Here is a 14,077-nt window from a genome sequence, read left to right as displayed (position 1 = left end):
CTTTTCTGAGCAGCGTGAGGCGTGTTTATGCAAGAAGATCGATCTATGCAAGAGTTGATTCGCGTTCTATGGTTGTGCTCCGATCCCTTTATATCTGCGCTAGCTAAGCGCGCGAATGGCTTTTTAGATGATGCTAGTAACGCCTCCTTGTGGCGTTAGCGGTAAAAAAGTATTTAGTGCCGTTCTCTAACAGCGAGTGAGGGTTAAAACTTCAGGCCCCGGCGCCGATTTTCTTGTCGTCAGCAGCTAGTGGTGGCTAGTTACAAGTATCTGGATGACTTTGAAAGGTAGTCATTGACAAAATGACTCTCATCCCACACTACACAAGTTTCACACGTATATAGGATACAAGCATCCGGTAAGACACTTTCTCTGTGCCACTTACCCTTCTGAAACCCCTGCCATCCATATTTGCCTCCTTGTTGCACCTTCGCCCTTCTTCACCCATGTAGGGTACCCCTCCGCAGTTATGTTTGTCTACGCTGATTACATCAGCCTGCACCTAACGAACTGCCAGTGGTCTGTATCGGTTAAAAAGATGTCTCCGTTTGACTGTATCTAGAAATTACAAAGTCACATATATGTTTCATTTTGTTTTTAAAAGACCATCCAATTGGCCAGCTTCTTGATTTACCTTCAGAAACAACTGCTCTACTAATTACGACATATAACATTCGGTTAATTATCAGAACATTTTCAGGCTCTTATCTCCTTAGCCGTCTTATAAGTGTCACACTCGTACTTTCGATTTTCCTGTGCGAAAATGTAGGCCGACATATGAACCGCGTATGCTCTACGCGCTTCTTTAGCATTTTTAGGTGCCAAATCAATGGTACACGAAAACTATCCTAGAGCAGAATTCACACGTCACTTTGTTGCCCGTCTTGTATCATAGCCGTTGCTATGATCTGCTGTTGCTTAGAAAGCGTTTTGAGGTCGAGAGTCTTGCCTTTGCGCTAATCATGTAATATTAATTGCTGTTATCTTCTGTTGTCCATCTTCACAAAATTCGTTTCTGGTTATTCTGTTCTCCCGCACATACACGCGCATGCACACACACACCCACACGTTCTTTTTTTCAGTGTCTTCAAGGCTTCATTGCTTAACAAGTTTGCCCACTTTTCCGATGCAAGTAGGTCGACCCTTCAGTACGGTTCGGACTCCAGTGTTGCGTTACGATTGTTGTGCGTACGGAACGAAGCAAAAATAAGTCGCTTTGTTGTCCTCTTTCTCACTCACTCACTCACTCTCTCTTTTTCTTGATGTCTTTTCTTTCGTCTTTTATCAATTTCTCTATATAACTGCCTTATGCTGCATCCCCCTGGAGCCTTTCCATCAGACACACCTCCTAGTGGGTGCCCACTGCAACAGCAGCAGCAACACCAACAACAACAACAACAACAACAACACCACCACCACCACCACCACCACCACCAACAACAATAACAACAACAACAACAGCAACAGCAACAACTGCAACCGTAGGCTGCCGCCCATGCTGCGCTAATGACATGGTCATGATCAAGATGGTAATGAAAATTGGAGATAAAAGGGCATTGATTATGTTGATTGAAGTGTTGAGCAAATATCTACCACTGCTGCGTTGATACTGATGGCTGGACTGATAATGACAATTGTGAGACTGTGGCGCTGGTTGATTGATTGACTGTGAATTGTTGATTGATAATTGAGGTAATCTATGATTGATGACAATGTTAACTATCTGTGTGTACTGGGAGGGAGCGCGTGGTTGGTTGGCTGTGGAACTATTTTTGTAACTGTCTTTTTGCAATGGCAAAGCAAAAACCTCTTTGTCTTGGCAAGCAATTCTGGCAACCGCGAGCGAGCATATTTACTTGTACTTTCTATCTTTCTCTATACCTTTTACCTGCACGAGTGGGCGTGGTGTTATTGGAGTACGAACGAAAAACAAAATGTACTGCAACGCAACCAACGCTGGTTGACCGGCAAGTTACCGATCTGGGGGGCGGTCAGCAAGTTCCGCCTTTGTCCAGACGACAACTTAGCCGCCAACCAAAAACAAAAAAAAAAAAATCAATCCTGTCTAGGGAGAAACGCAACAACTGGAGAAGGAGATGGCGATTGATGATGGATGAGATGATAATGGCTAATGATGGATGGATTGAATGCTACTTCTGCTGCTGCTGCTGCTGCTGCTGCTGCTGCTGCTACTGTTGATACTGGAAAACTAAATGGTGATGATTATGATTTGATAATGTGAAAGAAGCAGGCGCCAGAACTGCAACTGGTTTGCACGAGGTTTATCAACCTGTCAACAACACACGATGCCACCACCTCTGCCTCTCAACCCACCTACCTAGCGATCTCTGCCTGACTGTGTCATTGCCTTCCTGGGCGGTGACCCAAGAAGATATAAAGCAAAATATATTTCTCTCTCTCTCATATCAAAACAAACGAAGTTACCGGCCAGTCAACGTTACAGTGAGCGGCTTCGAGACCGGCGATGATGTTCAGGCAGGGAGGATACAGCAGTGGTGACGAATGCGTCGAGTTAAATCTTGCCCTGCCTTGATGGACGAGATGGCGCTTACGACTCTGATTGACCCTGTCCGTTCGTCGAATCTAGGCTGTTCCATAGCACTGTTACTACATCACGATCGTCACCCGGACTACAACCCTTCTACGACAAGGTCAGAAGACGGCAAACTACGCGGCGGGACCTCGTGGCAATCGGCCCGCCTATAGCGTGCCCTTTGGGCGCCCTGTGTGAATGCGCTTCGACACGGCGACTAGTGTTTAGGCCTATCTACCCAACCAGCTGTTCTGTATACGCGTCGTGCAGGTCGATCCATCAAGGTGAAGTAAGTTCATAAATCTATCAACAATCGAACACTACAACCAAAAATTTGGCGAACATATTTGCTTTGGGGTGCACGATACGGCGAACGTCTGTCATGTGGATATCAACAACCTCCCTGCATTTATTCATCCCTTCTTTTTTACCAATTCATCGTCCTATTGGATCCCGTGCTATTACTGTTCGTTGTCCTACATCTATTCTTTCTGTTATCTATCGCTCTTTCGTCACTGTGTGCCTTATCTATACGGTTGCTGTGGCCATATATATATCAATATATATATATATGCAGCAACAGCTACGTGTGAGCGGGGCAGAATGGAGACGAATATTGAACGCGCGATGCACACTGCAGCCGATGCGATTCGACCGCAGGATTCCGTCTGTAGTTACTGACCTTTTTTTTTTTTTCTACACATAACAACAATAGTAACAGTTACTGTAGCAGCATAAAAAGGGAACAGCAAACATACCATAACGCTCTACTCGTCCCTTTGTATGTGTCAGTGATCCGTTACGTGGTCTATCTCAGACGATGTAGAAACAATCGCACACTGGTCAATTACTACAGTATTGCTGCTATTATATCCGCCGCTATTACTACTAGCACTACTTGTACAAAGTGTTTATAATGATCTGTCTGTTTTAGTTGTTAACAAACATTACTATTGTCGACTATTGTTCATATCTATATCAAACAAATATAAGGAGTTTTATTCCGGCACTCAATCGCTATTGCAAAAACTGCTTTATTGTACTCATCGTTCGCCCGATCGTGGGACGGAGCGACAGGAAGGGGCCGTGGTGCGCTCGCCAGTCCCGTCGGTCCATGTCCTATGTGTGCGCTTTGAACCGCGACGAAAAACCTCGCCGTGGATCGTCGTCGATCGAACGTAGATGTTTGAGACTAAACTTAAATTGGCTGAACCATGGAATGCTTCACCACGACGCCTCCTGGAACAACTGTGACTGTTTACCATGCCCGCTATCTTATTTCGTGGCAATCCGTCCCCGAGTTCTGTGTCCTGACTTGTACGCTTTGTCCTTTGTTAGCGAGGGCGGGCATGGTCATAGGTCGAGTTGCTTAGGGCGGTATGTCCCGTTTCTGACAAATGGGAGTTATGAAATGTAATCACAGTGACAACATAGCACACCGCATGCGCAATGGCCGTTGTAGAGAGAAGCAGAACAGTAACAAAAAACGAGTGGCGTACAACAACGAGAACACAGACACAGATGCAGACAACCGATTTTCACTGTGTCCTCCGACCGCCAAACAAATAGGACAGGATGAAAAAAGACGACTGAGTTTGGTTGATGCCGCTCTGGGTGCATGAGGGGTATAAGTGGTCATCTTATCGATGACAGACTATTAACAGCTGGTGATGCACACATATGTCTAAGTATATTCTATAAGTGTATTGCGAATCGATTCTTGACCTATCTATCTTTCTATCTATCTATCTATCTCTCTACATATATATAAATACTAGTGCCGCTCAAAAGATATTCAGGGCAGATTTACGATCTTAGTATTTTTAAAGTGGCTTTGTACCCGAAGGGTCGAAAAATTTCGAGGTATGATCGTAAATTTGCTCGAAATATTTTTTTGAGTGGCAATAATCAGGCGAAGCAAGTGAAGTACTATTTTTGAGTCCTCATTAAAAAATGTAAATATCTTACACAATGGTAGTGTCTTAGCTAATAGGTTAAAAAAAAAAAAAAAAAAAAAAAAACAGTCAGCGAAACAACTGTGCAGTTTTCGATAGAGATGTTTATTCTGTTGAGGCCATTGTACGTTGTCTTGTATTCTATGTTCTGTCGATGGTTCTGATTTCGTGTCTAAAGGGAAAACTTCTAACGATATCCGACGACCTTCAAGATCACTTTAAGAATGGAAATATCATAGTTCGGTAACAACGCCTGTGTCGTTGATTGAATCCGATGAAGTTCTATCCTTCTATGGGATAATGTAGCTTAAATTCGGTAGGCAGTTCCTCAATTTGGTTCGGGACAAGGGTAAATTCTTTTAACGTTCTAGGAAGCATTTTTTTTATTATTTATAGAATCAGTAATTCGGATAAATGCATCTAGTGCCACGAACTACATAAATGTAAATTTGTCTGACACTGTCAAATTGACATGGTAAATAACGTATGTTATGGACTATATATCGAACAGAATTTTTAGGTTTGCCCTGAGTTTGTTTCGATAACGCTCTTTTACAGAATCTTTGTTAGGTCCACTCAAAAATATCTCGCTGTATCTCTGGTACTTAACAAGCTTCGTTGATTTAGTTAGGATCTAAAGGCGAGGCGAAACGACGTTACGGAGCACCACTCTATTCAGAAGAGGAAAAGTAATCTGCCTTATTATATGATGTGCCAACTGTTGAAAATAACGGTTTCGAAAGAGTTGGTTTCCAGTACTATGTCTGCTACATACTAGCCGGAGAAATGGGTTTCATCCAAGACGATTACTGAGATGGCGTCCTTACTATCCAGCCGCAACTAGGTTCACGAATCTACTACATTCGTTGATAATTTTAGTTGTGGATTGGTGCTTTTTTATTGTGGGGTTCCGGATTTCGTGTTGTGTGGTTAAATGGGACCGGGTTTTGCATCTTTTTCTTTCTACTTGATGTCGTTGTGGTCGTTCCTTAAGTACTTACTATTCTTCGACCTTTGCAACGGCGTACGCTTGAATGTACTGCATACAAGAAGCTAAGCAATCACAAGCCGGTTCGATTTTCCTTTACCAATCTGTGTGTTTTTCATGACATTTTTATTACTATTAAAAACTATTCTCATTTTTAACATTGCAGGGCAATTGATTGGTAACGATTATATTGTCTTGTGTTATATGTCATTTTAGGTAAAACAACTAAGGAAAATGTTTATATTTAGTAGGTCAATAATAATAAATCCAAAATGTCTACCCATCACACACATTATTACGTTGACAATATCGAACAGTAGTGATATTAATAATAATCAATATTAATTTTCTTCTTCTTTGATGGGTGACTAACCGAACTAACACTTGGTTGGCCCGTTAAAGGTGAATTTATCTCACCGGCAAGTAAGTAAACATGGTTCTGCTGTGATTAAGTAAAATTGACTGGTTTCAGTAATTAATTAATTAATTGGTTCAGTGGTCTGTAACTAATTGGCCGAGGGAGTATGGTGATGTGCTAGTTGGTCTTTTCTAAATAAATTTACTCGTTGATTGGCTTACTCCAGACTTTACTCTCCGTGTCTTGCCCTCGTCCACAATATTTTCGCTGACCACTTGGTGAGGGTTAGTTAGCCAGGTACCTGCGGCCTGATTTCTGCTGTCTGTCGTTGGCCCCCCTCAGCAGCTCCTCGTACCTTCTAACAAAGGCCATCGAAACTTTTCCCTTGCATATTGTGTCGTGGAGTCTATCACCCGTGCTTCTGCCTGACTTTTGGGTGTACACTTGAACGCCGTTTATATGTAGATGCATACGCGAATGGCGGGGATCTGTACGAGCGCGTCTGCGACTGTACGCGGGATTTAGATGGATATTCGTGTGTCTAGAAACAGATGTAATTTCACTATTTGAATCTGGTTTGGGGCTCGCGTGCTATGGCCACTTGGACGCATTTCGGCAATCGCAATTGATAACGTAATTTGCTTAATGTGTTCCCGGTATGCGCGTGTCTGCGGGTGCAGTTGGAATTGGCGTATATGCAAGTACTATACTGCTCCACTACCGTTGTGATTCATTGATATATGTTAATGGTTGGAGAAAAAAAAAGAACACCTTCATATTTTGGTAACCACAAAATATATGTATACAACGCCTAAATTGCTTTAGCTCTTAGCATTTTCTCATGGATGCGTTCATTTCATCTGATAGTAGGATGACTATTTCACATTGTTGCAATATGACGACATATTCTTTTTTCCTAGATTGTTTGACAATATAGTAGAATGCAACATTTGTTTGTGTTTGTATTTATGACCGGATTGATGTTGGCAATAATCTTATCTTAGGTACCTTTGTGAAAAACACTTGTCTCCTTTATCTAAGTCCCGTGTTGTCAAGGCCACTCGTGTGAGCTGTGATTGTCGTCGTCTTAGTCATCCTAAATGTCAGTGGTGAAGATGTCATGAGGTTCTTAATGCTAATTCGAGTGCGGACTCCACAAAGACAGAAGCAGTTGCTTTGCAACGGTATGAGATGGCACCAACTTCGGTTTCCATTACGTATTATATTTATATATTATATATATATATATATAAGGAAAATTTTCATTTTCCTTGTCGCGATTAGTTAATTTTTGGTCTGCGACTAAGGGCTTGAACTACCGCTCCGCACTGCATCGCAAAGGGTCGCAAGCGAAAACAATGACTGAAATGAGCTCAAAAGCAATTGAATTAGTAAAGTAATGAAACTGTTACAAACAAACAAACAAATAAGACGCGCGTGTGAAGCGTAACAATAACAGATAGCAATGTCATGCCTATGTATTATCGTGTGTAATGATCCTATACTGTGAATGCTAAGCAATGCTACTGCTTTTATTGCTGCTGAGGGTGGATATGCAATTAGAGGGGGGCAACTGCACGCTTCAGGGCAGCACGAGGAGGCCTAACTTTTCAACTTGTCTTGTAGGTGAATAACGCCACCGCTCGCACTCAGACCAAGAAACCCGCCAACTCGGCCGGTAAGTAAAGGAGCATATATGCGCATATTCTCGATTCATCTACCTCTCGTTCCTTGCTACGGTCCACATGAACCATCTCACAGTGTACAAATCAGTTAATATAGAAAAAATTCAACTGTACCTTTACCAAAATCACTTGATTAGAACCAGGTTATTATTCATGTACTGTTGACGGCTAGATAATTGGACAATTTTAGCAAATTGAATTTTTGCTTCATATTATATGATAACACTAGGTAAAATGAAGGAGGAAAATATTAGTATCCGGCGCGTAGTGTAGTACAATTATATATATATATATATATTAGTTGTTTGTAGTGCGCATCAGCTTAATTTCACTGTTTATCATTGTCGCCTCATTGAATTTCCGTGCATTCATTCTAGGTTACATGTAGCTGTAACTTGTCGTTATTTAAATCGTTTTCGCTCTCTTTGTGTTTATTCGTCGTCCAATGCAATTTCTCGTTGTTCCTTTGTTCCAGCCAATATGGCCGCAGCGGCCGCCGCAGATTTACCGCTGGTCGCGGCGCTTAGGGGCGCGGCCCTACAGCGAGGTCGGGCGGGTGCCCTGGGCGGCGCGAATGGTACTCGAGGCGGCCACGGTGGGGTAGTGCCGCACCACGGAGGCGCCGGTGCCGCCTCTGCCGCCACCGCGGCCGCAGCCCAGCTGGCTCTTGCAGCCGCAACGGGCAGGCTCGCACCCTCGCCCCTAGCCGCTCTGACCGCCGCCTACCAGCAGGCCGCTGATCCGTTTTTAGCTGCTGCGTACGCCAACGTTGCCGCCGCCGCGGCCTCCGCTACCGGACAGACCACCGCATTACCGGTATGTGATCAAGTGCGCAAACATTAACGCTCAATTGAGGGGGTGCCGTAGATGGGCATATATAATGTAACGTACCTTATATATATTTTCAAGCCTAGCGTCTGATCTGTTACGCTCTAGTGAAAAAAAGAACGACTTAAGGAACGAGTTTAAAATAAGCCCTGCAGTGAAACATTATAGTCAAAGATTTGTCACTGAAATAACCGCATAATTTTAGTGAATCAAGTTTGTGACTATTACGGGATACGATAGATTTTTGCTGAAGGACTAACGGATCATAGAGGATCATTTAATTCAGTAAGCGGAAATTTTACTTATTTACGGTTCGGCACATTTTTATTAAGCATCTATTACTTTAAGAGCACATATTTCCAATATTCCTAATATACGATAATTTCACTACTATCTTTAAGGGCTGGTGGGCTATTGCAGTTTGCGTCTTATAAGATTAAACTCTGTCTTCCTACGAATAAATTTTACGTTGGTTGAACTGTGCCTGTTGAATGATCTGTGCCTAGCATTGAAGATCACCATGGCTCAGTTGCTACAAAGGTATGGCTTAGCAGAAAGACGAATTCCGCTCAAGATGAAATTGAGTGAATAAATAACGGTGGAATGGAATTGGACCTATGAACATACTTGATTGCTAACACACGTTTCGTTTCATGTGCTTGTTCCTTTATTTGTTTGTATCCATCACTACGTCATGGTTTTTTGTATTTCCCGTTTGCGCGGCGCCATTTGTCGCCTTCGGTGGCCTCCAATCTCTGCTATACGCAACATAGGCCAACTATGCCAATGCAGCCTACACAGCAGCTGTGGCTAGACAGTACGTTGCAGCCGCGGCCACTCAACCCGCAGCAGCGACCGCTGCCCAGCTTGCAGCCGCTACGGCCGGAGCCTATCCGGGACATCCGGGCCATCTCGCCAATCCAGCCAATGCGGCGGCCATGTATTATGCCGCCGCCCAGGCCGCTCAGGCTGCCCAGGCCGCCCAGGCCGGTGCGGGAGTGGCCGGTTACCCCGGTGCGGCAGGACAAACCGCAGCTGACCCCTATCAACAGTTCGCCGCCGCAGGACAAGCCGCTGCCGCCATCGGACCCATTGCCGGCTACGGGGTAGGCTAAATAGCAAGAATTGACTAACATAAGTTCTACTCACTACTGTAGGCATTATTATAAAAAAAATTACAAAACCAAAAGAAATTAAAATTGAAGCGTTAATGCCAGTCGATTTGTCGTCAATATCAATTTTATTAAAATGCATTTGAGGTTCGGTCTTGAAAAGTGATTATGATCATCGGTGTCAATTCAACCACAAACGGGTCTTTTTTTCCTTATAGATTTCCATTATCACCTAGGCAATTGAAAGACAACCGGTACAACTATGTACCTGTCACTAGTTGACAAAAAAGCGTAGTGAAGTATTCCTGAGACTCAAAACAGCATTAGGTCGCATAACTTCAGCCTGTACGCAAAAAGCAGTCAACGTATACCTATTTCCGCTTATGCTGACATAACGAAGAACGGTTCAGGAAACATTTCATTCCCTTCGTGTTACAATGAACAAATACTCTAACACTGCTATACTGAATAGCTGAAGTAAAATTCTTTAAAGAAATCAGACGATTTATGTAATATATATGTTTACTGTGCGAATCGCTGGATTTCTTGAGTGTCTAAAGAAATTTACATCTATCTCTCTAGCCATCTTATAGCATACATCTCTAGCTTATCTGTGCCATCGCCGTCGTTTTCTGCGTCTTCGTGCGATGTACCTTTGCTGTACGCTGACCGTATCCTTTGTTTCTCTTTGTCCGTTTGCAATTTCCCAGAGCATTGCCGCTGCCCAAAATGCTGCCGCCGCAGCTCAGAATGCTGCCGGTGCGCCGGCAGGTCAAGGAGCGGCCGCGGCCGCACAGACCAATGCGGCGCAGGCCGAGATCCTCCGTCGACTGCAACAGTCAAGGCTCAATCCTACCTTGCAGAGCGCCGCCGTATACCGAAGTGGATACAATCGCTTTACACCCTATTAAACCATCAACAGTGACGATACAGCACGCCCAGCCAATTCATCATCGATCACTCGTGTCTCGATCGAAAATCTGCAGCATCCGGACGAGGACGTTGACGGCACGAGGGCAAGACGAAAAAATCAAGCACTATGAAGAATTAACGAGATACGATGAAGCACGCAGGCAGCCAACACAGAGAACGTCCACCATCACTGTCTTTTAATGGCGAAACATGCGAAAAAAACAAGATGACTAAACATGTGCCCGTTTCGTTATGACGTGTTGTTTATCGACGGACGTCGAAGGACACAGGCACATGTATATACGTACATAATTACAGATGGCCAACGTTCACAATACTGTTGGTTGCACGGCGACTAGCTGAAAAAGGCGACAATGATAAGAATGGTGACCACTGATGATGATAACGAAACAAACGCAGAAATATAAATGGCCTGTACTCGAGAGCGAGCGTCTCTAGTAGGACGAGGTAGCCACCGAATCGACTGCAGCTGCTAAAGGACTCTAGAATTATCGTCAGATGACTGACGAGTATCATTACAAATAACAATATGAAGTAAACTGCTTGCAAAATGGCAATTTCGCTTAATGACCGACTGCTAGAAACATGCATGGGTATGAAACCTAGACGAAATGGACGGAATATAGCGAGAGGAAGTTGACAAACAGCACGTCGGCGGTCTACCAGATTGTTTTCTCTTAAAAATAAACAAGGTCCATATACAAACGAGAAACGTTGGTAGAATAATAGGCAGCGGCAGAAAACGGTCTTAATAAATTGATTACACGGTTATATATCCCGTACGTGCCCAGGCGTAACAGTGATGTCGAAGTTGGTGCGAAGCTGGAAGATTGATTGATGGTAAGAAGTCATCTTCAAGGAAGCTCTTATCCTATACACAGTGCGAGCAGTCACAATTGAACGAATAATGAAAGTGAAGACTCCGGATACCAAAGCGGAAAAAAGTGACTACAGTTGACAAAACAGCTCTGAGCACCTTGTCCAGGTTGATAGACGTTCAAGCGAGGTAAAATGACTGATGATTAAGGAGAGGAAGCTCGACGGAATGACAATCCGGCGTGCCAACAAGCGACTCGCGCGGATAACGACACACTTCCTACTTTAATCGCACGCGGGCTCGAGAGAACCTTAACCGGGCAAGGGCATGCTTTGGATCAAGTGTACTTACGAAGACCGACAAAAAGCTAAAAATGAAGCTGAAAAGCAGAAAAGGCAATCCAGAAGCGAGCGGAAAAATGAAAATATATAGTGACAATTAGGGTATTGATGATAATGACGACGGGCGCGTAGGACGAAACCGAAAATTTATTCATTCACATAATATTTCGAAAGTAAAACAGACAGAAGTAGAAGTTCACTTTTTGGCACCTAACATTTTGCCGAACCCCATTAGAGAACTTGGCCGAACGGGAAGTCCAATGATACAAATTCGGAATCGGAGATGACAGTTCATTGAAACCTAGTTCTATGTATTTTTCTCGAAACAATATAAGACAAGTAAACTAAACAGTAACTGAAAAAGCGAAAAGCTGAGTAGAACGGAAGATGTACACAGAGAACTGTTATGTACGTTATTTGTATGGATTGCGTTACGAGGGATCGGCAAGGCGAAAAGGGCCGGAGTGATGGACGAATAGCTTGATCGTCGATTAGTCTTTGAGAATAGATATACTCGAAAGAAAACACGTTCACGCGCGTACTTAGACACGTCGATATACCAATACGCTGGCACATCGGGACAGGAAAAGCATCGTGGTAATCGTGTGTGAACATACAGGCACATTTGTTGCCCCGGGGGGTAAACAAAAGCGATCGCCTTTTTGGTCGGCGTCACGCTTTCGAACACTACCGTCGCGACGTAGCCGCCAAAATGTTCATTGTATTTCGTTTGGCTTCAGTCCGCAGAAAAGTCGTTTAGGCCCGTAACCTAGATTTATTTTGATACCTAACTACTCCGGGGCTTTTTTTGGTCAGTAGTGCCTCAAGTAGAGACACAAGAGCCAAATAGGGCAGTTTTCGATTACGAACGCTAAAAACGATCGAGCTCTAATACTCGTTTTCCTGCTTTTGTTTTGTGACTCGTTCTATTTTGCACTTGACGGCATTTGATAAAGCACGGCCTTAGCATGGAGTTTGAATATGAATTGTCAATAATGATATTATCACGATTACTAGTATATATATTATAATATTGAATATAATCAATACATTATTGATACAATCAATCAATCAATCCTACATGATGATGACTATTAACAATATTTTTGCTAGCATGTAACTAGTAGCATCGTATTATATACATGTGTAATGATCGTATTTGTTTGGTATGATGAGAGACTCGAACCTGGCTGATTCACTCAGGGGTGCCTCTCTTTTACCATGACATTATCGCTATAATATGAGATATTGTTACCACCCTCTAGCGATCATAATCATTGCTATTACGACTATATGAATATGAGTCTCATTATCGTTTTGGTGACGTAGATAGACAACAAGAACTTCATTTATTATTACGCTGTGTGTGTGTATATATATACACGATAAGTATGATGAGAAGGTTTTTTTTTACATACACACTGTATTTCTTCGCTCTGTGCGCGTATGCGATTTGGTTGCAAGCTTCAATACAAACCCACCAATGCTCAAGGATGCTAGTCTCTTTCTGCGTTTAGTCTTGAGATGAGTTTTGCAATGGGAATGAGCCGCTCACCTCCCACCGTGCCATGGCGGGAAGCTAACGCAAAAAAAAATAGGTGTCGCTTTGAAAAACTGAACAATTTGAAAATTAGCGCGGGTAGCCAAATTCAAACGCCGATATATGGATTAGCCTCTCGGCATCGATCCTGTATCGCGACAATAACGCGGCCTGTCGTCACCATAGTAGTAACGGGATCCGATAGATTCGTTTTTGGTAACGAGTTTCTTAATGCTGAGGCCCTACGGCGCCCAGGGGAGCGTCGCGTATGCGACACAGTATCAGGAAAAACATACAAATAGAACAAACATGCTTTAACGCTTAAAGTGGCCGTTTTAGTCGGCATCTCCAAGCAGAAAATAGCGGATAGTTTCTGTTGGCATGATTGATGATATGGTCGTATGAATAACAACCGATGTAGCAGCAGTAGTAGTAATGCGAATCAGTACGATGGAAAAAAAAGCAAAAAACACACAGCAGTGTATGAACACATCATCAATAATACCAGTCAATCAATAGCAAAACAATGTAACCTCCCCGCGACATTATATATATATATATATATACATACAATCTCATTCAATCATCAACCAGTGTATAATATAGTATCAATGTATGTTAACAAGACGACGAATGAAATCCGACTCATGAATCGTTTCCTTATTAGTGAACCATTTACACAACATATATCCACCCTAAGTAATTGATTGATTGCCGTCAACTTTGTCAGACAGTGAACGGAACGCCCATAGTAACTTAACAGGCATATACAATTCAAGCAATATAATATGCGTATTCTTGGTATACGTGTGGGCTCCGCTAAGAACAATTCGATTGTCATCCTCTTCTTTGCAATACGGTATTACTGAATACAGTCGCGACGCAATTTGTGAGTACTGGAAAATGGCGCACGTATGACGTCGGTATGTTGCACGACTCTAGCACTGGCAACTGCCACCAAAGGTC

General features: G+C 43.1%; 1 protein-coding gene across 7 annotated transcripts in view; it reads left to right on the top strand.

The window, feature by feature from the left end:
* LOC111269291 (uncharacterized) overlaps window positions 1-13,757 on the top strand; it is a 113,625-nt gene extending 99,868 nt beyond the window's left edge. For all 7 annotated transcript variants that reach the window (XM_086972049.1, XM_022848754.2, XM_086972045.1 and 4 more), the window contains 4 exons: window positions 7,482-7,533; window positions 8,016-8,356; window positions 9,142-9,474; window positions 10,191-13,757. In XM_086972049.1, the coding sequence (XP_086828175.1) occupies window positions 7,482-7,533; window positions 8,016-8,356; window positions 9,142-9,474; window positions 10,191-10,391 (927 nt within the window). In that variant the 3' untranslated portion in view covers window positions 10,392-13,757. The remainder of the gene's footprint in view (window positions 1-7,481; window positions 7,534-8,015; window positions 8,357-9,141; window positions 9,475-10,190) is intronic.
* Window positions 13,758-14,077: the final 320 nt, after the last annotated feature.

Source organism: Varroa jacobsoni, unplaced genomic scaffold (assembly GCF_002532875.2).
Source record: "Varroa jacobsoni isolate VJ856 unplaced genomic scaffold, vjacob_1.0 scaffold_1376, whole genome shotgun sequence".
NCBI classification, from domain to species: Eukaryota; Metazoa; Arthropoda; class Arachnida; order Mesostigmata; family Varroidae; genus Varroa; species Varroa jacobsoni.
This window is presented reverse-complemented; position numbering and strand designations above follow the sequence as displayed.